Source organism: Coccidioides posadasii, chromosome 2, assembly GCF_018416015.2.
Source record: "Coccidioides posadasii str. Silveira chromosome 2, complete sequence".
NCBI classification, from domain to species: domain Eukaryota; kingdom Fungi; phylum Ascomycota; class Eurotiomycetes; order Onygenales; family Onygenaceae; genus Coccidioides; species Coccidioides posadasii.
In genome coordinates this window covers 5,290,406-5,315,394 of record NC_089408.1, presented here as the reverse complement: position 1 = coordinate 5,315,394, position 24,989 = coordinate 5,290,406, and the positions used below count along the sequence as shown (strand labels likewise).

Genomic DNA, 24,989 nt, shown 5'->3' with positions numbered 1-24,989 from the left:
CCAATGCCAACCAGATGGTTGACATCGGCCTGGGAGAGAATTCATGCGTTGCTTAACTGAGCTTTCTTGGCCGGTGAATACAAAAGAGCCACGGCGTTTGCGCCTGCACCTAATCTTGAACATCGGCCCATTTGAGCGCCGCGGGTCAAGCCGGACGCCAGCCTCTGCAGAAGCGGGCAAGACGGCCCGTGTAGGTCCAGACGTCTTGAGGGGAAAATACATTGCGGGGCTACCCTTCTACTGTCGAGCTCGACCGGTAATGTTTAGGAGAGACCAAATCATACAGATTAACTTTGCAGAAAGAAGACTTGAGTGTGCAAGGTATATAACCAATATTTGTTATGAACTCTTGTCATGAACTCTTGGTGTTGTAGTGGTGATAGAAAATATTTGTGATTGCACGGGAGCTGGGGGGTGTCACGCCAAATTCATAATTGCCAGGAAGGCAAGGCTGGCTTGCTGGTGCAAGGGTGTGTTCCACAGCCAACACTCAAGGATCCCTAGCCCCGTGGTGTTCATGTTCGCGGTGACCAACGACCAGCCGTTCTTTTGCGCCGTCTTTCTTGATCTCGATGCAGCGTTTTGTTCCGTGGGTGATGATAGTCGCATCAAATCCCAGCTACTCGTGGTCCATCTGAAGAAACCCGAGAACCGCAGAAACAAAGCGGAGACCCTCTTTGTTGACATCAAAGCTTTCTGACGCTATCCCTCCAAGCCCGTCAAGCACCCACAGCCGCAGGAATGGCCCACAGAGGGTGAACACCAAAACGAAACGTGAATCCTGGGCGGCTAGACCTCCCGGGCGTATCTTCCCAGATCAAGCCACGCGCTTGACGGGCCGTCGTATTTTTGGTCGTTTTTCAGCTCACCTGGGATGAGAATCTGGGACCACCCGCATCTGGAGCCTTCGGTGGCATCCAGGTCGTCGACAAAGCCGATATCAAGTTTCCGCGCCGCGATGGATCCGTCCAGGGGCCGAGTGGGCCGCGCGAGCGGCCGTCGGTTGATCTTCAACGCAGAACCAGGTGCCTCTGCAAGTCGCACGAGCTCTCCAATGACATCAGCCAACCACTTGAGCACGTCCTTTTCCATTGCATGCTCCGGCCAGTCCTTCCATCCCCTCTGTTCGTCATATAGCGGGCTCCCTCCTTCCTAGAGTTTACCCAAGACGGCACGTGCGGCCACATCAAGACCCGCGATATTCCCAAAAAAGGCTTCAAAAAATCCAAGGATGTCAGCATGGAGGTCCCCGAGCTCCTCTTTCAACGCGGCATCAACGTGCTTCCGGTATTCCGTTGAGTTCGCGAAACTGCTCGTGTTTTGCAGCCACGGGGTCTGTTGGAGGGCCAAGATCGGGCGGGGTGGAGGAGTAGTCCTTGAATCAGCGCTGATAAGATCGAGAATAGCGCTCCAGATGTGGTGGTCGGATGCCTTTGGATTCCTTTGGATAACAAGCTTCACGAGCGGGCGGTAGTAGTTGTAGCTGAAGTCACCTTTTCGAACAAGTACGGAGAGCGCGAAAAGTTCAGATGCTATATCGTGACTGCTGGTCCTTGACTGAAGAACAAGAGCTGCTTCTGTGTCTATTAAAGCAGAGAGGAGTAGAGATACTGCCTTCTGGTAACCTTGTTCAGGCGTGTCGTCAGTGCCGTCAAGAGAACTGATGAAGGAATATGAACGCTCCGCATCCTGGAGTGGCTCTAGTAAATGATCAAGAGATTTGCCTAAGGTATGGCTCTTAACGACCTCGTGCTCAGTTTCCGATAGTCATTTCATAAGCGGGGGAGAAAAGGATCAAACTTTGCAAGGCTAGGAGTTGGAACCAAGACGTTGCGCGCGACGTTGATGCTTGCTGGGAGGCTGGGGCCCGACTGTGTCAGGTGCAACTTTTGCATCATCAGGAGTATAGCCTTTCTGTGTGATATCAGCATTAGGGTCCGCCCTGGAACTGGAAACATGCCGTCCATCTAGCTCTACACCCGGCCTACTTGTTCGCTCGGCCTAGTTGTTCGCCCGTCTTCCGTTTCGAGCGTCCCCGGTTCAAGCGTCTCTCTCTTTTTTTTTTTTTTTTTTTTTTTTTTTTTTTTTTTTAATTCATAGACCGTCCCAGCCGCTATGCAGCGCTCGACTATATAAGTAAATACAGGAGTTTTGCTCTTATCCTTGGAAATTTTGCTATTCTTGCAAGAGCTCCCTAGCTGTCAAACCCGGGTTCTTGTAAGAACTGCTTCCTTTCCACTTGAGCTTCCTCTATCCATAGTCTTCTTATCAGTTCTGTGTCTCTGCCTTGTCAAGCCTTTCCTGGCCATCCTCGGCTTCTGTTTACTAGTTTATACACTCATATGCTAGGGATATTGGAGTATTGTGGATGGCACCACCCTGGATTGGCTCAGAAGGCCCGTCCTGATCATCATCTTTGCTGCTTGTACCGCCATTGACAAGCTACAGAGAATGTGTTTGAAGTCCACGCATGGAGACTTGCCTGCCCACATTTGATGTCGTTCTTCCACCCAGTCGCGGCATTCCAAGAGGATGTGTCGCACCGTTTGGGGCCCGTATCCACATTGACACTTGTCGGTTTCCGCCTTGTTAATTGAGTGAAGGTATGACCGGAGGCCAATCTTGCCCGTGCGCATCTGCGTGATTACCGAGCTAATTGCTCTGTGTGTTCCCCTAGGTGTGTCGAGAATTGCTTTTCGCGGGCCGGAACCCGAGTCGAAATAGATCTCTGCCGTGTTTCCCATTTTCCCAGGATGTCTCCCATTCGCGTTTCATACTTTGCCGGATGATGGATTCCGTGGTCGCCATCAAGGTTCGTAACGAGTTCACTTCGGGAGGTTGTTCAGCCGTTGACTCTGAGTTTAGAGTGGGATTGGCGGCTCGGTCGGCCAGTCGGTCCGCCTCTTCATTCCCTGGCACGCCGACGTGGGCCGGGATCCAACGGAATTGCACTTCCCACCCATATTCTCGGAGCCTATCGAGTGCTCGTATGGCCTCAACCAGGATATGCTGGCCCGATGAGTGCTTGGGGTTCCGAATTACTTGGATGGCGGCCTGGTTGTCGGTGAAGATGACGCATCTACGGGGAGGGGTTCCGGCCGCGTGCACGTCAAGCATCATTTCCAGCGCTAGCTCCAGGCCTTTGAGCTCTGTCACGTAGACGGTAGAGGTGCTGGATTTGCCCATGTACTGAGTCCGCTTCGTGTCAATGTTGCTAACTCGGAGCGAAGGTGCTACTGTGGCCGCCCCGACGTGGTCGTTGATGCCGCTTCCGTCGGTATAGATGCGTATTGTTGCCGATTCGATAGCGTCGTGTTCCTTAATTGCATCTTCGGCCGATCCGTTTATGCGGACAGGAAGGGGAGTCCACCATGGTGGCACCACTTGCGGTTGGCGTTTCTCAAGCCGGTCAAGCTGCATCTTGTACTTGCGTTCCAGGATGCCTGAGAATCGGTTAAGAGGACTCTGTACAGGCGTTGATTTGCTTGCGCCATAGCATAAATTGCCCTGCACGTAAATAGGAGACATTGGGTAACATGGTAATAAGAGGCTAGTTGCGTGCTGCCTGAAACGATGAATTTTCGTTGACGCAGAACGATGGCCCAACCACAGGCACCGTTCGTGTCCGCTGCGAAACCGGTCCTCAACGACCGGTTAGCCAAGGCCTTCCCTGTCCATCGCATCCTCGGGGAACTCTCTACATGGTCTCTCGCAAATTTACCGCTTCTTCAATCCAACGCCAAAGTCGTCTATCAGCAACAAAAGATCTGTTCAGCACCGAGGCCAGTCTAAGCTTTGCCGCCAAGGCATGCCGGTCGACACCCACATTATTAAAGTAGGCTCTTTCATTTCGCTTGATTTCACTTGGTGACTGATCATCGGCGGAAAGGGCTTGCTGCATGTTGATAACCTCATGTTTTGCATACTGCTGCTGAAATTTCGTGAACAGCTCCTCGGCAGACCGATCGTAAATCAATGTATAAAGCTCTGCAAAATAATGATAGTCCTGCAAGCCATCGAGGTTAACTAGGCGCATAAAAAGCCAAAGCATCCTAGCTCTTTTCCAGACCTTGGGGGATACCATAGTGCCATTACCAGTGAAGCCGGATCTGAATGCGGATGTCATTGTAGGCTCCCACTCGTCTCTTGGGTGAGGTAAGCCTGGCGTGGAGAGAAGTATCGTTGATGGCGCAGAAAATGAGAACGCCCAGTCAATAATACACGTTATGTTGTGGTGCTCGTCAATGAAAATGTTGTTCAGGCTGAGGTCGGGGTGATATAGCGGAAAGCCATCGGGTTGATCGCTGCTGCTTTCTTCCAGATAGCCGGCGAGGATTGGTATCATGCTTTCAAGAAACAATCCAGCCACAAAATAGTCTAATCTGTTCTGGCTGTTTTCAATCTTAGAGTCCAAAGCAACAAAATCATTCCACCGATCAGTTGCTGCTAGGTAACTGGAGTAACGATCATACTCCGTCGGAACCGGAACAGGTGCGAAGAAAGCGTGGTGTTCCAACGTCGATTCCCGTAAATCCGCAAAGTAAGCTGAAAGTAGTCCCTTGTAATACTCGCTCTCAGTGTTAAAAGGGCCTCGAGGGATTCCTTGCAAGGTATGGCGGTCACGCAAGAGTAAGCCAGGCGCAAGGCATGGTCCCACTTTGAAACACTCTTTTTCTTCAAAAAGTGAACCAATCTTATTGAAACGAAGCCGTGATAATTGAGACATTATGACCCCAAGCTGCTGCATAATCTTCCGCTTTTCGTTTACTCTCAATAAACATCGGCGGCCCTGAGACGAAATCGGCTCACATGGCTGGGGGCGCCAGCTATAGTTAGAAAGAGGGACGCCCGGTGCCCGACTCATGAGTATAAAAGGAACACCAATGCTGTTCTCTTTAGAAGCGCTTCACAATCGTCAGCTAGTTTGACCAATGTTTGGAATGCAACACAACACACCAGTAATGATGAACCACTGGAACAGGTACTGAGCTGTTCTGCCGAATATATTTTAGAGTGGCTGCTTCGCTAGCGAGTACAGCTCTTGCTGTTTCCTCGTCCAGTCCATAACTTGTCCAAGGAGCTCGAAATAGCCATTCAACACCATCAGCAAAAGTCAAGATGATAGCCCAATTAAAACTTCCGCTGAATGGTTTTTGCGTGGAATCGCACGAGCATGTCACACCGCGCAATCGTCGAGCCAGTTCAAGAAGCTCAGCCAAATTAAACTCAGCATAGAAGAAAATATTCGTTTTTTGTCGTTTCTTCGACATTGTCATCATTGCAAAGGGAGTGTGGTTTACAGAACCAGTTCCACATTCACCAGAAATTAATGCTCTCCGGAATTCTATCATGTGCTTTTAACTAACTAGCGGCCAGGTCCGAGTTTGCGTCCTGCCCCTCACCATCGAGAGAACACTTCAAGCGGTGCAATAAACAGAATCAGCGACCGAGCTCGACCTCCACTTTGTCAGGCTCAGCATGGAGGGAAAACTCATCCAGCGGCCGGTATAAATGATTGTTGTCCTCAAGCAGACATATTCTACTGTGAGCAGTTCTTTCACTCCTAAGTTGTCTGCTCCGGATATGCTGGAATTTTAAAGCTCATTTCTAGCAGAAAAAGAATGCCCACCTCTTCATATATTTCTACTTATATGTCAATCTTTTTTTTTCCTACCATAGCGTAGAGATACCAATGAAGACTAGACATGGATTCGGTTGAAACATGACTTAGAATAGAACGGATGATCTTTCTGTGTCATTCCTGTTGCCAATGCACTCACGAATCCATGATGATGTGTGTTATATTCACTTCTTCTTGACTTTCATACTACACACTCAATTATGTGAAAAACAAAAAAAAAAAAAAAAAAAAAAAAATACCAATCACTAACATTCTGACATAGAGTCTCGAGGTATCAATAGCCGTAATTTACAATACCGCAGCTATTCGTAAAGCCATGATAGCAGAAATTCACGAAGAACGCAGCCCAAAAGCGGTACAGAAATCAGATAATAAAAGAAACCAGGTATTAACTATTGGCAATCAAGATATCGTTCAACTGAAAAGCAAACAAGGGCGTTATTTGAAGACATAGGGTACCAGCCTGGGTAAAGAGCATCGGAAGATCTGCCTTCGGAGATTCAACATCAATCAAAAGGCTGGACTCGGTCGCCTGGTCCTTAAGATTTGCCGTAAGCTCGATCGATTTCCTTTTGGAATTTGGTGATGATCTTTTTGCGTTGGAGCTTCTGGGCAGCAGTAGTGAAACCCTAGGGACTTCAAGTCAACAAAACAAATAAATTTCCAAACAACAACGGATATTTTCTAAACTTACGTTCTGGGGAGTCCATTCCTCATCAGAAAGCACAACGCCCTCGATTATCTCAAACGGCCGAAGACCACCAGCTCTGCCGGCTTGTTGCATTTCTCTCAGGATAATAGAGTTGAGCTTAGAGTCATGCACCAATGTGCCAATACTATCTCCCTTGATTCCATTCTGCTGAGCCAACTGGTGAAGCGCAGGCTCCGCAGGAACGATGATAGCGACCGGCTTGGACTGGTCTGGAGCGGCATAGATGCAAATGTTTGCAACAACATGCGCAGAACGATAGATAGACTCCAGTTTCTCAAGGGCGATGTATTCCCCATTCAACGACTTGACAAGGTTCTTCTTGCGGTCGATAACTTTAATGTGGCCGTATTTATCGAACTCACCGATATCTCCAGTCATAAACCAGCCGTCATCCGTGAAAGCGGCCTTTGTCTCTTCCTCGTTGTCGAAGTAACCTTCAGCAACACTGCCTCCACGAATCCAGATCTCACCCTGCGGGGGGTTGCTGTTGGTAAAGTAACCGGCTTCGGCAAAATCGACTAGCTTCATTTCCACCGAAGCAGGAACTTCGCCAATTGCGTCAGGGTTCCATGTCATAGGATCGTTCAACCCACCCATAGCAGCGGTTTCCGTCAAACCGTATCCGTTGATCATAGGACAAATAGCCATGGAAAGGAAACGTTGCGTTTCCTTGGAGATTGGGCCTCCACCGCTGAGCATAATTCGGAGGCGACCACCGGTAGCCTCCTTCAATTTCTTGAAGACGATGGCGTCCAGCACGCCAGCTCCAGGAAGACCTGTGGACATTAAGAACGACTTAGCGGCAAGACCTCCCCAGAAAAGCCCCTTGACGATCGCGCTACTCTTATTGACGTTGCCGAGAATGCCCTTCTTGACGGTTTCCCAAACCATGGGCACACCAACAAGAATAGTTGGTCTCAGCTCCTTAATATCACCTTTGCAGTTCCGCATAGAGGTGTCCGAGAGCGTCTTGGGGCTGCCATAGCCCATGGTACCGCCCCAGTACAAGCAAATGTTTTCAAAGACGAACTCCAGAATATGAGCCTGTGGAAGGTATGTGAGGAGGACGTCGCTGGGGCCAAGGTGTTCACCAACAACAGTATTGGCACCGGCCACTAAGTTTGAGGTTAGCATTGCTGGGCGATGGGGACGATGACCGGGTCATAACATACTAGCTGCCACCACATTCTTGTGCTTAAGAGAGACACCCTTAGGAGGTCCAGTTGATCCAGAAGTGTACATAATGCAGCAAAGGTCCTCTGGAGAAGGAGGCACAGGATCTACCGGATTCTCTTCTCCAAGCTTTCGCAATTCTTCAAAGGACATGACGTTGAGGTGGCTGAATTCAGACTTAAGCTTGTCGAGGTTGTCCTGCTTCACCTCGGAAGCGGAATCATAAATCACATTCTTCAGGTCCTTTGCATCTTCCAGTACCTTCATGAGCACAGGAAGGAGGCTGGGGTCGAGGAAGATGGTGGAACTGTGGGTTTGGAGGAGGGAATGCTTGACACCCTCTTCACCTAAGGAGTCGTAGGCTGTAACGATTGTGATAGACTGGGATCCAGCACCTGCAAGAGTCAGAGATATATACATTTTCAACACGCGCTGCTGAACTGAGTAACCTACCATGAGACAGGGCCAGCCAATGGGCGCTAGATAGATTTTATGGTTAGAGGAAAAACTCGCGCACTCAAGGGCGTAGAATAGATGGGCGAACAATAAATCTCACCTTGTAGCGCTGAACAGATGAATGCGGCTGTCTTTCTCATGGCCAATCTTTCGCAGACCGGCTCCTAGCTGCAGCGCAAGAGTCTCATACTCGTTAAAGGTCATGAAGGTGTAGCCGCTGAGCTCGAAAAAAGTCCATTCCTTGTCGACTTCCTGCTCGACTCCCTCGATGAGCTTCTTGACCTTTTTGGTCTCGACATGGGTTCGGATGAGACGTCGGGATCCAATGGCCTTCTTGTTGCCGTACTTTTTGACACTCCACCTGAGATTATCGTATACTGTGGTGATCTCCGGGTCGGGGGAAGTGATCAATCCATCTTTGGCAGCGGGATGTCTACGAGGAATGGTCTCTCCCTTGACAGGTTCGAAGCCGGGGGCTTCAACGGTGAACGGAGGCTTCTTCGAAATGCGAGGATACAAGACAACGTCCTTCTTCGCCATCTTGGCGACAGCTTCCAGCACGGGCGGGTTCGTTGGAAGGTGAGTGGTCGCTGGGGTTGCAGAGAGGAGGAGAAGGCAACCAAGGGTCGATCGCGGGGGGAAGACAGAGAAGGGCGATGAGAGAAGGAGGAGGAGAAGAAGAAGAAGAAGAAGAGATGGTTGCGGGAAGGGGAAAAAAAGAGGAGGAAGAGGAGCACAAGGGCTTTTGCGGAGGAGAGCGAAGGCCGGCGGGTGGGCAAATCTAACCAAACCAAACCAGACCAGCCAAGGCCCCCAGCAGAGCTGCAAGGTCACCAGCCAGCTAAACTCACGCTAAGGCGGTACTTTGTTGGGGTTAGGGGTCGCCCCTTCCCCAGACCAAAACAATCCAACACGAAGGGGTTTCCTTCCCCCCCCCAAAAAAAAGCAATTACTCCACTCTTCGCTGCTTCTTCGCGCGTACATACCTAAACTACGTAAATAACAGCGCCTTCGTTCCTTCCTGCACAAGGTAAAAGGCGCGACTCTTTCCTACTACGGCGAGTTTTGTTCCTCGGCTTGATCAGGTAGGTACCTAGGAGTTAGTTGCCTACTTGGGAGGGAGAAGACTGCCCGGGGAGGCAGGCGCTGCCCCTGGGACCCCCGGAAAAGCTACTGCTTGCCAATTTTTATTTTATTTTATTTTATTATTTTGTTTTTTTTGGGTCCAAAAAAAAAAAAAAAAAAAAAAAAAAAAGAGAGGTTTTTCAAATGCTCCCAAAACCACTTTTGTGTTTTTCCGCGTGCGCTTTTTGCTTGGCTGCCTAGGCTGTGGGCGATGGGGCTCCGACGAACCTGGAAGCTCGGCAATACAGTAGCGAGGAGAAGGTTTCGGCCAAGGCTGGAGCTTGCTTGCGGTTGTCCATCGGGCCAATGGCCGTTCCGCACCGCTCCCAAGCTCTGCGCCGACTTGCGGCCAAGGAGAAAGGCGGACGCGATACAAGACAACAGGAAAATTCCTCCTCCAGCGCACAGTGGATATGTACAGAGCGGACATCAAAGAATTGAAGTTCGAATTCTCAAACTTGTAGAGTCTTCATCTGCAATGCTTAGTTTTACAGCCGTCTGTAACTCTCCCCTTCAAAATGGACTTTAACTACACCTGAATCTGCCAAACGTCCTCTTTGCTCAGGCCTTCACCATAGCAGGGCAATATCCCGCATTGTCGCCCAAGTTGCCACCCAACCTATACAGATATCCCTTATACCAAGGTGAATAAGCCTTAAAAACCGCCTATCTTGAGTATGGTTCCCTGAGAAAAGCATGGCCCTTGCCAACACCAATGAGCTTGATAAATACATTGCACTTTTGTGGTCGGCACGTCCCAGCCATACAGAGACTCTCTACCTGTTATTGCCCTGCTGGACAGGTGAATTTGCCCTCCGGACTGATTCTGCATCTCGATGGATTGCCTCAGCAAGCTATCTAGCACCCAGCCAAGAGCAGCAGTCACTATACCTGACCCTCCCTGGCTCCAGTGAACCCAAAGTCACTCCCACAGACCTCAACAATGCCCTCTTCCCAGGTACATATGTATATATACCAGTACAATACCCTACATCCATGCAAGATGCGGATAGCTAGGTGCTACATTATCCCCTCATTTTAGTCAACACTTTTACTGCACTTGTCAAGGACGGCGTTACGGAGCGTTTCGCATCATATATTTTCTGAAGCAATTGCATTCTTTTACACGTTCTTGACACGTCAAAAATATGGCCCTCAATTCAGAGAGCTCAAGCAAGGGCAAAGGCGCTTTAGTGGAATGTCGCTCTTCGACACAAGCAGCTTCAAATCTCGCTCTTTGACAGAAACAGCTTCCTCTACAAATCACAAAGGCAAAGGCAAAGGCAAATCCAAGACATCTAACTCTACCAGTTCCTCTCACGGCCCGAAGCAACCATCGAAGGTCCGAAAGCCTCAGCGAAAGTCGACAACTACAAAGTCTAGAAGTGCTATAGTGCCCGCAAAAAATTGGCCCCGTTGCTGGGATTGCCAGGAGCCTCTGAGCGAAATCCCTCCCTGTACGTGTCAAGAATGTGAAATGCCGAACTAGCCTGTAACCAGGGGCGATTTAACGCCACTTGGTTAGAATCTGATGGTCAGTGGCAGGGTGTTAACCCATAGATATTCAGAGGAGAATCGGCTTTGTCGGTCCGAAGAACATGATTGTGGTGCAGCCGCACAGGTCCATTCACTGAGCTAGTTTTGGAGACAGGCCGGGGGTGAGGGGGTGGAACTTCTCAGCCAGAATTTTTTGGGGCGTGGATACGTTTCTTCAAGTTCTCAAAGTCCCAAAGGAAGAAACGAACAATGAAGGTGGCGCCGGAGTGGCGGCTTGTAGCTTCAAGGAGGTGACGCCCGATCCCTGCCATCTGCTGTCAAACAAGAATTCCATAAATGTAATTGCATTAGCAGCCTGTGATTCAATATAACAACTCCCTCTCGTAAGGTAAAACGATGTTCAGCGCCCTCCAAACCTTGAGGCTTGATCGCGTTGGCCGTCGTGTGTTTTTGGCTTCTGGCGCCCGCGAAAATGCCAACGGATTTGCCCCCTGAAGGCTGTCGTTTGGCTTACGGCCGGAGTTGTCTGCGCGCAAACGTAGTTAGTAAGCACTCCGATAAACTTTGAGATAACCAACTTTAAATTTTTGTCATTTCGAGGACCTGAAGCTGCTGCGAAGGTTGCTTCTTCCGCCGAGGAAGCCGTTGGAGATTCGACTCAGGTTCCATGCTTCCCAACCACCCATTCTAGCAATGATCTCTTCCGCATCATGGCTGCAGGCAACTGGCACCGCCGTGCGGAGGAGTCAGTTTCCAGAAATCTACTTCTGCTCACGATATGCGGCCTCGTCACGCCGGCTTCGTTCGACGGCATTATCCAGCCATGTCAAGAACTCAGAGGCGCGGCATAGAATCCTCCGACAGAGGAGAGAATTTCACGCCGGACAACCCGTATGTTATCCGCCTAGTATTCTCTTATACCCTCTTACTTCTGAAAATCCGGTCTAATCTTTCGTTAGAATCCTTCCGCGTCCCCTGGTGTACTGACCGACGAAAAGTCGGCAAACCTATTCCACTCAGAGCTGACTCGGAAAGAAGACATTTTGACCTATCTTCGAAACTGGAAACCTCCGTCGCCAGAGCTTAACATTGACCCCATCCAGAATCCGCAAAGTCTATCCGGCGAACCGCAGAACAAATGGGTTGGAAACATGCTGAGGGATGAGCCTATGGTCAACGGGGAACGCACAAAGGAGTTTGACATGGATGCATACCAAGATCCCTCTTCTGAGGATGGGCATTTCCCCTACCTATGGCCTGGACATCTGGTTCTACTCGAACAGTAAGACCGTGGCTCTCACCCACACCCCCTACCCCCCTCTCTCTTTCTAGGTGGTTGAAGCGCTAACGAGACGCAGAGAGACTGGTTTTAGTACAGGCCAATTGGCCGTCTACGTTCGCACGGTTAACGATCAGCAGCAGTTTTACACGGATCGGGGGAAATGGCGCGTGGCTCACCCTAACGAGATGAGTTTTGCTTTAGGAGTGCGTGTACCCGAGGAAATGATCACGTCGATCTTGCCCTATTTCCCGACATCGACCGTCGAAAAATCCTTTTTGCCGCAATTAGGCCTGGAAGGTGGGGTACCTAGACCAGCAGGACGGGCCCTGCTTGAGTGGATGGAGTCGTTTGAGAAGGCCGCACGGAAATTTTATGCCCAAAACTCGAGCTTGTTGGACAATGTATACGACCTTGTGGCAGACGAAGAAGAGTTCAGGTTGCTGACGCTGGATGAGATCGGCCAAGAAGTATTTGGGCGTACGCCTGGGACTTTAACGGAGGCCGAGCGATATGCAATCCACAAGGGACTAAAACGACAGGCCTTCTACGTTGTTGCCAATCAGACTCATTCTACAACGGAATCTTACACTATTCGACCGAAACCACAGGCGAAGGTAGTGCAGACGGTGGTGGACTGGGTTCGCCGGTATCAAGACAGTCAAGCGAGGGAGGCCCTAGGCTGGGGCAAGGGATCTTTGAGTTCTTCTCCGATGCACCAGTTTGTTCAAAAGGCGAGAAAACTGATCTACCGGAGCCGGAAGTTACGCAACCCCACTCTCTCATTTGCTGTCAGTCCAACCGTCCAGGGCTCTCCCGTGGATGGGAAGGTTGGCGATATGGCCTACGACACCCTCCCTGTCGAAAAGTTCACCGAGAATGATCAAATGATCCTGAAGTTTTTGCGACTATGGGTTACCCCGCCTTCGCTGATGACCACTTCTGTCCTGAAAACGATAGGGTCGATGATTATTCGAAGTATTGAAATGTACGATGGCTACCCCATGACTCCACAGACGGGCTACCTGCTCCTTCAAGAGATTGGAGTTGTGGCTCCTTGGGAAAACATGCATGTGTTGAGTGAATTGGTCGCCTTACCGGGTCATGGAACCTCACCCGCCTCCGACCGACTAGCAAAAAAATGCAACGACTTTTGTGAATCTATCACTCCTGACACCTTCGTCGATTACATGAAAGACCTGCGAAAGGATTGGGGCGATCTCCCGGTTTTCTGCGTCGATAGTCAAAGCACCTCCGAAGTCGATGACGGCTTCTCCGTCGAGCCCGTGGAAGGCTCTAATGGTGAACACTGGGTGCATATCCATGTCGCAAATCCGTCTGCATTTATACCACCCAATCACATACTGGCTAAAGGCGCCAAGTACTTCAAAAGGTCATTCTACTCCCCGGAAAGGCTATATCCCATGCTTCCGCAGAGCGTAACGCAGAAGCACTTCAGTCTTGGGCCGGATAAACCCGTCCTGACCTTTAGCGCAAAACTCAACACGCAAGGGGAGATACTAGAGGAGAAAATCGTCAATGGTTACATCAGGAATGTTGTGTACATTACCCCCGACCGGCTTGCACAGCTTTATGGCGTCGATCGCCTCCAGGCTCCACGCATGACATTGCAAGTGGGAGGTGAAGCCAAAATGCCTAGCCGACCAGAACTCCAGGACTACCTATCTGAAGAGCATGCGCAATCTCTACTGACATTACAGAAATTGCTCAGCGCACATTGGGATGTCAGGGTGCAAAAGGGTGCCATGAATTCTGCCTCCTCGCAAAGATCACAGCCTTTTGTTTCTGGAGGTAACGGCAGGATCAAGTCCTTGGTGGTGGATGGCAACGAAGCCCTTCAATATACCGGAGACCCTATCATCCACATCAGTGGCCCGATGCTAGATCCTCTTGAAATCTTGGAGTCTACGAAACAAGACCTCGTCTCGCATGCTATGGTCCTGGGTGGTGAAGTGGCCGCTAAATGGTGCAAGGAAAGAGACATTCCGCTCATCTTCAGTGGCGTGACGCAACGCCCTGAGGAGACCGTTCTTCGTGGGATCCTTGGGGGCGAATCGACATCGACAAGTATGGCTCGTTTTAAAGGGTACTTATCGCCAGTACCCGTGCCTCACACAGCTCTGGGAATGGAGCAGTACGCGAAATGCACAAGTCCCCTCCGACGATTTTCAGATCTCCTTTGCCACTGGCAGATAGAAGCAGGTCTCCGCCGTGAGGCAGAGCGGAAACGGCCAGCATTGGAAAGAAAAGACGTCACCCTACCTTTCTCCCTCGAAAAGGTCAACGCTATTATCTCCCGGTCTACCTGGCAGAACCGTCTCAAAGACCGTGCTCAGTCAATGTCCCGGGATTTCTGGGCCATGCAACTTCTTTTCCGGGCATTTAACTACGGACAGGCGAAACTACCCGAAACCTTTCAATGCCAGATCGTCACTCAGCTACTTGAAGGCAAGGTGTCCAAAGTTAAAGATTCGAAGGTGCAGTATATGGGTTCTCTGCTTCCTTTCCGGCTACGGTGCTGCATCTCGATGGACCCGAAGATGCCGCCGCTGCAAGCCGGTGATGTGGTGGATGTGAAAATCCAGCAGGCCAATTTATATAACGTCTTTTTAGATGTGGACTTTGTGAAACTTGTGAAAAGGCCTTCAGAGGAAGCCGCGAAGGGATCCGGTGGGTTTTTCATTTGAAAAGATATAACGAATTTATATATATATACCCTGTATTATATGACTTGCTTTCTTTGCAATTGTTCCGTGCTCAGCGTGGTACCTTGCAGTTTTTAAAAATATGGCGTTGTTTGGGGCTATAGGGCCAAGGGAAACTTTGGAGGGCATATACTATCGGATGTCATTGATGCATTTCTGGGAATTTAGAGAGGTTTTATAAGTACTGCACAACACAGCTCCCATACCCATTTACTACAAAGTACGGAGTACTCTCGTCCGATATATGTCGAGCGAACTGGATGAAAAGGCGTATTCTAAGTGAAGTGGCAGAGTACACAGCTTTTTAAGGTTGCCATTGTAGGTTATGTTGCGTCATAGTACCCATTCCTCACTCCGAGTATAAGACAAGAACCCTCCGCTCACCCTCGATTCCTCCCGGACAGCAATACAACCAAAGGTACAATCATCTATCCTAAATCATCATCAATTCCCAATATAAGTTCACTCCTACGTCACACCATGGCCGCCACCGTCTTCCGCCCCGGTGCCACAGCTCTCATAACTGGCGGAGGCAGTGGAATCGGCTTCGCCGTCGCCCAGCTTTGCCGCTCCCACGACATGAATCTGATCCTGGTCGACATCCACGCTGACAATCTGGCCAAGGTGCACACCCTCCTCGGAAACACCGAGAATGCCAAGACGATCACGCATGTCATGGACGTCTCGGACGTGTCGTCGTGGGAGTATCTACGGGACAAGCTCGTCAACCATTTCCCCGCTGGGATCGATCTGCTGATGCTGAATGCCGGAGCGACTTTTAAGCCAGAGGATTCGAAGAATCCATGGGGGGATATAGAGTACTTTCAAAAGGTGGGCAGGTAGAGCATTCACATTTATCCCCTTCTTAGAGCCCTCCTTCGCCTTTTCTCCTGTTGGAACGAGGGTTTTCTTGGGGGATGCATTCCATTGCTTGTTGATTGAATATAGCGCGATTGTTTCGAAGACGTTAACACAGACCAAAAAAAATAAAATGGTCGTACATTTTTAGACCTTCGCCACAAACTTCACGGGTGTCCTTAACGGAATATACACCTTCCTGCCCATGATCAGCGAGGCCGCTGCCCAAGGACCCAAAGCGATCGTCATCACCGGATCAAAGCAAGGCATAACCAACCCTCCCGGTGCAAATAACCCAGCATACAACGCTAGCAAATCTGCCTTGAAGTCAATCGCCGAGTTCCTCGCTCACGACATGCACTCCAACAGCGCTACCAAGAATGTCCACGTCCACCTGCTGATTCCTGGCTGGACATTCACTGGTCTCACGGGCAGCGAAGGCCCAATTCATGACGACCAGGCGTTGGCGCTAAAGCCCAAGGGGGCGTGGATTCCAAGCCAGGTTGCGAGGTATATGTATGAGAAAATGAATCAGGGGAAATTCTACATTGTTTGTCCGGATGAGGACGTTAGCGAGGCGTTGGATAAAGCCCGTATGGAATGGGCGATTGGAGACATCATTGAGGGACGACCGGCTCTGTCGCGATGGCATGAGGAATGGAAGGACAAGGCGAGTGAGTGGATTAATGAGGAGGCAGCGAAGAGGTAGGAAAAGGGGGCGAGCAATTTTGCAATCCGTGTCGGATTGTTAGAGGCCGTTGGAGTCTGTCACCAAGAAGACTCAGCATTCATTTGGCGGACGTGTCCTTGCACTTTTTTGTAAATCATTGAAAGTTAAAAAAAAAAAAAAATCAACTGTATTGATGTGAAATAGTGCTAAAGCACGATCCGAACTCCTGCCTTTGTAGCCGATATGAGCAAAAAAACAAGCTCCACGATGCCCGCCAATTTTGATATTTCCATATCAATGACTGTCCATCCGTCTACCGGATTTTGCAAAGACAGGTGCTCGGCAATGTGGGAGACACCGTATAAAGTGCAACATAAACAGGCATTTCCGTGTCCAATAACCATTCATTTCAGTGTGTATAGTACAAGTTCAAGTGCTTCTCTATCGTGAAGATTTGCGGTGCGGGCGGGGGGGATAGGGCTATAAGTTTGCGAACAGAGGGAGAAGCGGCGTTCGGCATAGTTGATATAAAAGGATGCATTTACAGCCTAACACATAGTCAGCTACAACAAATTCTTACCGGAGGCATTGAAGGACAGCTCGGGGTGAAGGACTGGACACGGAGAACGCTTGGGAGGGGCTAAGGGCGCTATTCGTCCCTGGACAGAATGAACTAGAGGTTCACACTTACGTTGGGAGAAGCCATTCGCTAAAGCTGCTATGCAGGAAAGCAACTGCGGCCTGTGTTAATGGGGTTGTCAGCGAAGGTAAGTCCAAACAGAGGGAGATATCGTGCTTTGACTGATACAGTCCTACCGCATCTAGACATGCAAATTGAGAACGGGAAACGCTTAACTTACCCCGAATGCAACAACACTTCTTACTACAGAAGCGTTCTCGGAAGAAGTGAGCTCATGGTATGCGGTGGAAAGGTAACCCCGTTTATCCTGGATTCGGCGGGAGGAGGACTGGACGACGACACGCTGCTTTGGAGGCATGATGGGCAAAAAGAGCAAATTGTCTCGGTTAATCGGGTCGAAAGCGATTTATTTCCGTAGGCTTGCGGAGGGGATAACTGTTGGATATTCGAAAAAGTCGGGTAGAGGCCGAAAGAAAGATCTGAGCGCGGATGAAGAAGTTAATGCGGTTTTCGAGCTGGTTTTTCCTACTTGCGCTTTTGGCAATCCAGACCTCCCGTATTCTGTCCTCTTGGCCAATCAGTGACCGCAGATCGGTCTGCGGCACAACTACGTCAAGCCATAAGGAGCTACAGCACAATGTCGCCAGCACGTCGACAGGAAAGCAGAGCTTCTCGCCTTCGAGCTCCAATTGCCAGGCAAAAGCTGCGGATCTCTGAATCTCAAGCACTCTCTATACACAGTTTCAGAAAACATGACCAGCATAGACGAGCTTTTTAAGGTGCGTTTGCGTCGCCTTCTTGAGAGATTCGTTTCCCAGGCCAGTCGCATTGATCAGTTTATAGAAACCCTCGCTACCCTCAGGGCAGAAGCGCAAGTTTGAACCAGTCAGGGATCCCAGTATGAGCTACCGTTTCCGAATTAAATTTGTTGGAGGCTAACCCCCTTCCAGACGAAATTTATAAATCTGCTAAACTCGACACCAACGGTGCCGCAAGCGGGAGTCGCGCTGCGACGGTAGACGATGCGGAAGACGAAGATATCGCCGGTCCTGAACTTCCACCAGATTTCGGACAAGAAGATATTCCAGATGATGAGGAAGGCCGATTCTTTGGGGGCGGAGTGACACGGGATACAACCAATGCACTAGATTTCATAGAGCAGCAGGAAAAAGAGGGCGTAACGGTTAGTTCGCCTCACTCGCGGTTACACTTGCATGTTTTGACGAAAACGCTGACGGCTGGACTCATAGGCAGGAAAGATTGATTCTGCATGGCTAAAACGTACCGCCCTCAATTTTGAAAAGCGTATTTCCAAGAATGCAGAGCTAAGAGCTAAATATGAGTCGGATCCGCAGAAGTATGCTCTCACTATGCTCCTATTCCGCAGCGCTTGTCTCATAAGAATCCTTATGTTAGGTTTATGGCATCAGAGGCAGACTTAGATGTTGACATCAAGGGGTTGTCAATTCTATCTGAGCATCCGCAACTGTACCCAGAATTCGCCGAACTTGGTTGCGTTGGTTCCCTAGTTTCGCTGTTGGCTCACGAAAACACGGATATTGCTATTGATGTCATCGAAATTCTCGCAGAATTGACAGATGAGGATGTGGAAGCGGAATCGGAACAGTGGGAATCTTTAGTGGATGCCATGGTAAGTCCGGTGTTCATCCTCGTTATTGATTAATACTTACGTCCTGAAGCTAGATGCAGACCTCATTGAGCTTTTAGCCCAAAACCTTTCCCGACTGGACGAGGATATTGAAAGTGACCGGGCTGGAGTGTATCATATATTAAGTACGCCTTTTCTCATATTATCAAATAGTTTTGCTACCCTACTGACGTTAGACAGATGTCCTGGAGAATCTATCTTCGCAGTCATCCGTAGCAGAGAAAATCGGGCAAGAGTCAGAGATCATGCCTTGGCTTTATGCACGAATACAGAAGGGAGAAAAATCAGTTACACAAAATAAACAGTATGCGGCGGAGGTTCTTGCGATTTTATTACAGTCATCCCAAAAAAATCGCGAGAGATTTGCTGGCCTGAACGGGGTGGACACATTATTACAGCTGCTCAGTGTATACAGAAAACGAGATCCCGAAAAGGACTCCGATGAGGAAGAATATGTTGAAAATCTCTTTGACAGCCTTACTTGCGTCGTTGACGGGGCCCTGGGGAAGGAGAAATTCGTTGAAGCCGAAGGCGTCGAGCTTGCACAGATTATGCTCCGAGAAGGCAAAATGAGTAAGCCTAGGGCTTTACGGGTGCTTAACCATGCCGTTGGCGGAAAAGACGGAGCGCGTGTATGCGAACAACTTGTTGAAGCAGGATTATTAAGAACTGTATTCGGCATGTTTATGAAAAAGGTATACCAACCCGCCTCTCCAGTATGTGAGCCACTACGTTTCTAACTCGTGTATAGCAAGATAATCAAACTGTCGAGCATCTCCTTGGAATATTTGCGTCGCTCTTACGCCTGCTCCCCGGTGAATCTGCAGGACGCATTCGAACCCTAGCAAAGTTCGTAGAGAAGGACTACGAGAAGGTCAGCCGACTGGTGCAGTTCCGACGAGGGTACGCATCGAAACTGTTACCAATCGACCAAGCCATTGCCCAAGAAAGGGCGAATTTGAGCAAGGATGAGCAAGACGCAATGGCAGTTGAATGGCTCTCTCGAAGATTGGATGTCGGACTCTTTTCGTTACAGGTACGAATTCTGGCGCCTCCTGCTTTTACATTTGCTAACGCATTTAGATCATCGATGTCATCCTTGCTTGGCTTGTAGCTGAAGATGATGGCGCGAAGGCGAGGATAAAGTCACTCTTATCAGACCAAGACCAAGATCTAAGTATAATTCGAGCCACCCTTGAAGGTTGGTACTTCTCCTTGGTTTTCTTTCGACTCAAAATGCTAACTACGGGTTCATAGAACAATTGAGCGGCTTAGAAGGCCCAGAAGGAGAGGAAGAAGAAAAGGACATGCTTACGACTCTCTTGGAATTTATATAATTTCTTTAATTTCTTCACCAGGCGTCTGTTAATTTATGCATGTAGATACTTTCCAAGCTGGACGCACCTATCAATTTTATATCACGTGATTGGCTGTCGGGCCCGGGCAGATTTAGCCTTTCTTGGCATTTCTCTAAACCCAAAGCGGTACCTTCTGTGGCGGCGAAGGAGGATCTTTCATGAATGCGCGCTGAGCAGCTCAGGACCGTGAATCTCGACAACTCGCCCTCGCATGCAACAGCATTGAACGAGGCACGTAGAGCTTTCCACTTTTCCTTCACTTTTAAGATTCACGTATTTTTCGTTTTTATTTTCCATCATTTCGTTTCCTTGGATGGTGGGTTGCTGAGCTTGTTCCATGCGGAACTTCGAGCTCTTGAGGTCGGACAAGTGAGAAAACAGATCCGCGCGCCCTTCGATCGAGACAGTCAACATGCAAGAATACGAGGACGAATATGGCGAAGATGGCTACTACGAGGCTGAGGAAGGAATCACTTCCGAGGACTGCTGGACCGTCATCTCTTCCTTCTTCGAATCGAAGGGTCTCGTCTCCCAGCAGCTCGATTCTTTCGATGAATTCATTTCAACGACGATGCAGGAACTTGTGGAGGAGCAGGGACAGGTAACACTTGACCAGACAATAGCCCCCGATGAAGACGATCCAGATCCGGTTATGGTGCGACGTTACGAGCTCAAGTTCGGTACCGTGATGCTTGCGCGGCCGTCGATGACAGAGGGTGATGGAGCGACAAGTATCATGTTGCCTCAAGAAGCGCGCCTTCGGAATTTGACATACGCTAGCCCTCTTTATCTTGGAATCACAAAGAAAATTGCAGAGGGCCGAGAACGATCGCTGGCCGAACGCGACGAAGATGACGATGAACCCGACGCGAAAGGCGACGAGGAGAGACGGGCTAGAGGGACATATCTACAATGGGAGCCCAAGGCGCTTCCTGAAGATGAAGCTGATGAGGAGAATATTTTCATTGGAAAGATGCCGATTATGTTGAAGTCTAAATACTGTATTCTCAAAGACCTTGGCGAGCATGCGCTGTACAACTGGAACGAATGCCCCTACGACTCTGGCGGTTACTTCATCATCAACGGCAGTGAAAAAGTCCTTATTGCTCAAGAGCGAAGTGCTGGAAATATCGTACAGGTCTTCAAGAAAGCTCCTCCAAGCCCTACTCCCTACGTCGCGGAAATTCGAAGTGCTGTCGAAAAAGGCTCCCGTATCCTCTCCCAATTATCTATCAAGCTTTTCGCGAAGGGTGATAGTTCGAAGGGAGGCTTTGGTCCTACTATCCGTTCCACGCTGCCCTACATAAAAACCGACATTCCTATCGTCGTCGTCTTTAGAGCCCTAGGCGTCGTTTCCGATGAAGATATTCTCAATCATATTTGCTATGACCGCAACGATACCCCTATGCTAGAAATGCTAAAGCCTTGTATTGAAGAAGGTTTTGTTATTCAGGACCGTGAGGTTGCTCTCGACTTCATTAGTAAGCGAGGCTCTTCTCCCACGAGCATGAACCATGAGAAGCGTGTGAGATACGCAAGAGATATCATCCAGAAAGAATTCCTGCCTCATATTTCCCAAAGTGAAGGAAGCGAGACACGAAAGGCCTTCTTCCTAGGTTACATGGTACACAAATTACTACAGTGTGCCCTTGGCCGACGGGATGTGGATGATCGTGACCACTTTGGCAAAAAGCGGCTTGATCTAGCCGGACCATTACTTGCCAACCTTTTCCGGGTCCTTTTTATGAGACTTACAAAGGATCTCTACAAATACGTCCAGAGATGCGTCGAGACAAATCGCCAACTTTATTTGAACATTGGCGTCAAGGCCAGCACTTTGACTGGCGGTCTAAAATACGCTCTTGCTACCGGAAATTGGGGTGAGCAGAAAAAGGCAGCAAGTTCAAAGGCCGGTGTTTCTCAGGTGCTTAACCGCTACACTTATGCCTCTACGCTATCGCATCTTCGGCGAACCAACACGCCAATCGGCCGTGATGGAAAGATCGCCAAACCTCGTCAGCTTCACAATACTCACTGGGGTTTGGTTTGTCCTGCGGAAACTCCGGAAGGTCAGGCTTGTGGTTTGGTTAAGAACTTGGCTCTGATGTGCTATATTACAGTCGGCACGCCTAGTGAGCCTATCATTGACTTCATGATCCAGCGGAACATGGAGGTTCTGGAAGAGTTTGAACCTCAAGTGTCGCCCAATTCCACAAAGATCTTCGTCAATGGCGTCTGGGTTGGAGTCCACAGAGATCCATCGCATCTCGTGAGCACAGTTCAATCGCTGCGTCGGCGGAACATGATTTCGCACGAGGTCAGTTTGGTATGGGATATCCGTGATCGGGAATTCAAGATTTTCACTGATGCGGGTCGTGTTTGTCGACCGCTTTTCGTTGTGGACAATGATCCAAAGAGCGAAAATAGTGGATCTCTTGTGCTTACCAAGGAACATATTCGCAAACTTGAAGCAGACAAGGAAATACCTGCGGATCTGGATCCGGAGGAGCGTAGGGAGCGGTATTATGGTTGGGATGGACTTGTCAAGTCTGGTGTCGTCGAATACGTGGACGCAGAGGAAGAAGAGACAATCATGATTGTCATGAGTCCTGAAGACCTGGAAGTCTCCAAACAATACCAGGCTGGATATATCCCCGAGGAGGATACATCAGATCCTAACCGGCGTGTCAGGTCGAAACTCAGCCAGAAAGCACACACTTGGACTCACTGCGAAATCCATCCTAGCATGATCTTGGGTATCTGCGCCAGTATCATTCCCTTCCCCGACCACAATCAATCTCCGCGTAATACATACCAATCTGCTATGGGTAAACAAGCTATGGGTGTCTTCCTTACCAACTTCGATCAAAGAATGGAAACGATGGCGAACATTCTCTACTACCCCCAGAAACCTCTGGCAACGACAAGGTCGATGGAGTTCCTGAAGTTCCGAGAGCTTCCTGCCGGCCAGAACGCTATTGTTGCTATTGCGTGTTACTCTGGGTATAATCAAGAAGACTCTGTCATCATGAACCAGAGCAGTATTGACCGTGGTCTTTTCCGAAGTCTGTTCTACCGGACGTACACCGACTCTGAAAAGATGATCGGCTTAACGGTGGTGGAGAGATTCGAAAAGCCCATGAGATCAGATACGCTACGCATGAAGCATGGCACATATGACAAGGTCGATGACGACGGTATTGTGGCGCCTGGTGTCCGTGTTTCTGGTGAGGATATCATCATTGGAAAGACCGCGCCATTAGCACCAGAGTCGGAGGAACTGGGTCAGAGAACGAAGCAGCATACCAAGTTGGACGTTTCTACGCCGCTACGAAGCACCGAAAGCGGTATCGTTGATCAGGTACTAGTCTCCACCAGCAACGAGGATCTGAAGTTCGTGAAGGTGCGGATGAGAACTACCAAGATCCCACAGATTGGTGATAAATTTGCGTCTCGTCACGGTCAAAAGGGTACTATCGGCGTGACATTCCGCCAGGAAGACATGCCGTTTACTAGAGAGGGTATTGTCCCTGACTTGATCATCAACCCCCATGCCATTCCGTCTCGTATGACCATTGCCCACTTGATCGAGTGTCAGCTTAGTAAGGTGTCTTCGCTACGTGGGTATGAAGGAGATGCGACGCCGTTCACGGACGTGACTGTCGACTCGGTATCCAGCCTGCTCCGGGAGCATGGTTATCAATCACGTGGGTTCGAAGTGATGTACAATGGCCACACGGGAAGAAAGCTGGTCGCCCAGATTTTCTTGGGGCCGACATACTACCAGCGTCTGCGGCATATGGTGGATGACAAGATCCATGCACGAGCGCGAGGTCCCACTCAGATTTTGACGAGACAGCCTGTCGAAGGTCGTGCACGAGACGGCGGGCTTCGATTCGGAGAAATGGAACGCGATTGCATGATAGCTCATGGTGCCAGCGCATTCTTGAAGGAGAGGCTGTTCGATGTGTCCGATCCGTTCCGTATACACATTTGCGACATCTGTGGGTTGATGACACCAATTGCGTAAGTTATGCTCCCTTCTCTTGCTTTGAGGTTGATGTGGGGGGAAAAAACCCCCCACACACAAAACAATGTCCGGATGGCGGCGAATGCTAACTAGTTGGGCGTTGGTGTAGCAAACTCAAGAAGGGCGACTTCGAGTGCCGAGCTTGCAAAAACAAGAACAAGATCTCGCAAGTTCACATACCTTATGCCGCCAAGCTGCTCTTCCAGGAGCTGATGTCGATGAATATCGCGGCACGAATGTATACAAAGCGGTCGGGAGTGACATTGCGCTAGCCCCCAACCTGCATTGTCGAGCGAGTGAGCCAAGGGGGGGGGGGGGGGGGGGGGGGGGGTGTTTGCGAACGCTGGAATGATTCGCTCGATCAAGGGTTCTCCAATAGCGACGGCCGGCTGAGGCGTTGGATGCGAGGGGAGACCCTGCATCCCCTCCGCCTTTGGGTTGGTCGGTCTACACGTCATCCCTGCTAACCTTTTTTCTTTTGATTTCCTGATGTATCCTATTTCCATGTGCTCACCGAAGAAAAGAAGAACCAGGAAAAGAAAAAAAAACCAAAAAGATCCGCACCCTTTTTTTCATGCCGATTGGATTCTTCAGCCTCCCCCTTGCCGTGCATGCAGAATACCATTCCAACATGGACTTCTCGTTGCTTAAACTCTCTCTCTCCCTCTATCTTTCTATCTTCCCCCCTTTTTCACCTTTTTTTTTTATTTTGAGACACTGGATTTCTTGTTTTACTAGCAGCTATAATTGGCGTCGATTGGTCTAGTTAGGATCGGCGAAGCAGGGCAAAATTGGCGCGATAGTCAAGTAATATGAATGATAGCAGTCTACTATTGGAGCTCTTCTTGGTATCTCCATCGACGTACAGTACCATGCAGAGCTGCAGATGACGGTGTTGACACTCCTCTTACATGCTTGCCGCTGAGTCCGCACCGGGTTCTCCGTAACCTACATAGAAGTGTGGATAATAGATAGAAGAAGTGATGTGGTAGCCTCTGTAAGCAGGAATGGATCCTCATTTACCCGGGCGCGTAAAAAAAAATAATAAAAGGAAACAAAGAAAAGAAAAGAAAAGAAAAGAAAAGGATGTTGACGATAACCCCGCTCCAACCCCCCCCCCCCCCGGTCTGATAGGTCATTCCCGACCTCACCCTT

At 49.5% G+C, this 24,989-nt stretch overlaps 9 protein-coding genes across 9 annotated transcripts; 4 read left to right on the top strand and 5 right to left on the bottom strand.

The window, feature by feature from the left end:
* Positions 1–789: 789 nt before the first annotated feature.
* D8B26_004160 (uncharacterized protein) lies at positions 790–1,092 on the bottom strand (the record flags this gene model as incomplete). The annotated part of the gene is made up of 1 exon (XM_066124393.1): positions 790–1,092. One exon carries the CDS (start codon positions 1,090–1,092, stop codon positions 790–792), a length of 303 nt encoding a protein of 100 aa, XP_065980474.1.
* A 60-nt stretch (positions 1,093–1,152) lies between these two features.
* Positions 1,153–2,309, bottom strand: D8B26_004159 (uncharacterized protein; the record flags this gene model as incomplete). The annotated part of the gene is made up of 2 exons (XM_066124392.1): positions 1,153–1,752; positions 2,208–2,309. The coding sequence occupies 2 exons, from the start codon at positions 2,307–2,309 to the stop codon at positions 1,153–1,155; spliced, it is 702 nt and encodes a 233-aa protein (XP_065980473.1).
* Positions 2,310–3,697: 1,388 nt separating this feature from the next.
* D8B26_004158 (uncharacterized protein) lies at positions 3,698–4,726 on the bottom strand (the record flags this gene model as incomplete). The annotated part of the gene is made up of 1 exon (XM_066124391.1): positions 3,698–4,726. The coding sequence occupies one exon, from the start codon at positions 4,724–4,726 to the stop codon at positions 3,698–3,700; it is 1,029 nt and encodes a 342-aa protein (XP_065980472.1).
* A 1,120-nt stretch (positions 4,727–5,846) lies between these two features.
* On the bottom strand, positions 5,847–8,720 carry FAA4 (long-chain fatty acid-CoA ligase). The gene is made up of 5 exons (XM_003067840.2): positions 8,083–8,720; positions 7,980–8,005; positions 7,526–7,921; positions 6,336–7,468; positions 5,847–6,270 (listed from the first exon to the last, which is right to left on the bottom strand). The coding sequence occupies exons 1-5, from the start codon at positions 8,520–8,522 to the stop codon at positions 6,181–6,183; spliced, it is 2,085 nt and encodes a 694-aa protein (XP_003067886.2). The 5' UTR covers positions 8,523–8,720; the 3' UTR covers positions 5,847–6,180.
* A 2,577-nt stretch (positions 8,721–11,297) lies between these two features.
* On the top strand, positions 11,298–14,591 carry D8B26_004156 (uncharacterized protein; the record flags this gene model as incomplete). Its single annotated transcript, XM_003067841.2, has 3 exons — positions 11,298–11,495; positions 11,564–11,886; positions 11,963–14,591. The coding sequence occupies 3 exons, from the start codon at positions 11,298–11,300 to the stop codon at positions 14,589–14,591; spliced, it is 3,150 nt and encodes a 1,049-aa protein (XP_003067887.2).
* A 403-nt stretch (positions 14,592–14,994) lies between these two features.
* On the top strand, positions 14,995–16,491 carry D8B26_004155 (uncharacterized protein). The gene is made up of 2 exons (XM_003067842.2): positions 14,995–15,440; positions 15,619–16,491. Exons 1-2 carry the CDS (start codon positions 15,090–15,092, stop codon positions 16,174–16,176), a joined length of 909 nt encoding a protein of 302 aa, XP_003067888.2. The 5' UTR covers positions 14,995–15,089; the 3' UTR covers positions 16,177–16,491.
* Positions 16,492–16,678: 187 nt separating this feature from the next.
* On the bottom strand, positions 16,679–17,135 carry D8B26_004154 (uncharacterized protein; the record flags this gene model as incomplete). The annotated part of the gene is made up of 3 exons (XM_066124390.1): positions 16,679–16,685; positions 16,829–16,878; positions 16,998–17,135. The coding sequence occupies 3 exons, from the start codon at positions 17,133–17,135 to the stop codon at positions 16,679–16,681; spliced, it is 195 nt and encodes a 64-aa protein (XP_065980471.1).
* Positions 17,136–17,529: 394 nt separating this feature from the next.
* On the top strand, positions 17,530–19,890 carry D8B26_004153 (uncharacterized protein; the record flags this gene model as incomplete). Its single annotated transcript, XM_003067844.2, has 10 exons — positions 17,530–17,556; positions 17,621–17,675; positions 17,728–17,960; positions 18,028–18,134; positions 18,194–18,428; positions 18,478–18,571; positions 18,627–19,141; positions 19,198–19,482; positions 19,530–19,647; positions 19,704–19,890. 10 exons carry the CDS (start codon positions 17,530–17,532, stop codon positions 19,781–19,783), a joined length of 1,749 nt encoding a protein of 582 aa, XP_003067890.1. The 3' UTR covers positions 19,784–19,890.
* Positions 19,891–20,117: 227 nt separating this feature from the next.
* On the top strand, positions 20,118–24,673 carry RPB2 (DNA-dependent RNA polymerase II). The gene is made up of 2 exons (XM_003067845.2): positions 20,118–23,830; positions 23,944–24,673. The coding sequence occupies exons 1-2, from the start codon at positions 20,217–20,219 to the stop codon at positions 24,104–24,106; spliced, it is 3,777 nt and encodes a 1,258-aa protein (XP_003067891.1). The 5' UTR covers positions 20,118–20,216; the 3' UTR covers positions 24,107–24,673.
* The last annotated feature ends 316 nt before the right edge of the window (positions 24,674–24,989 follow it).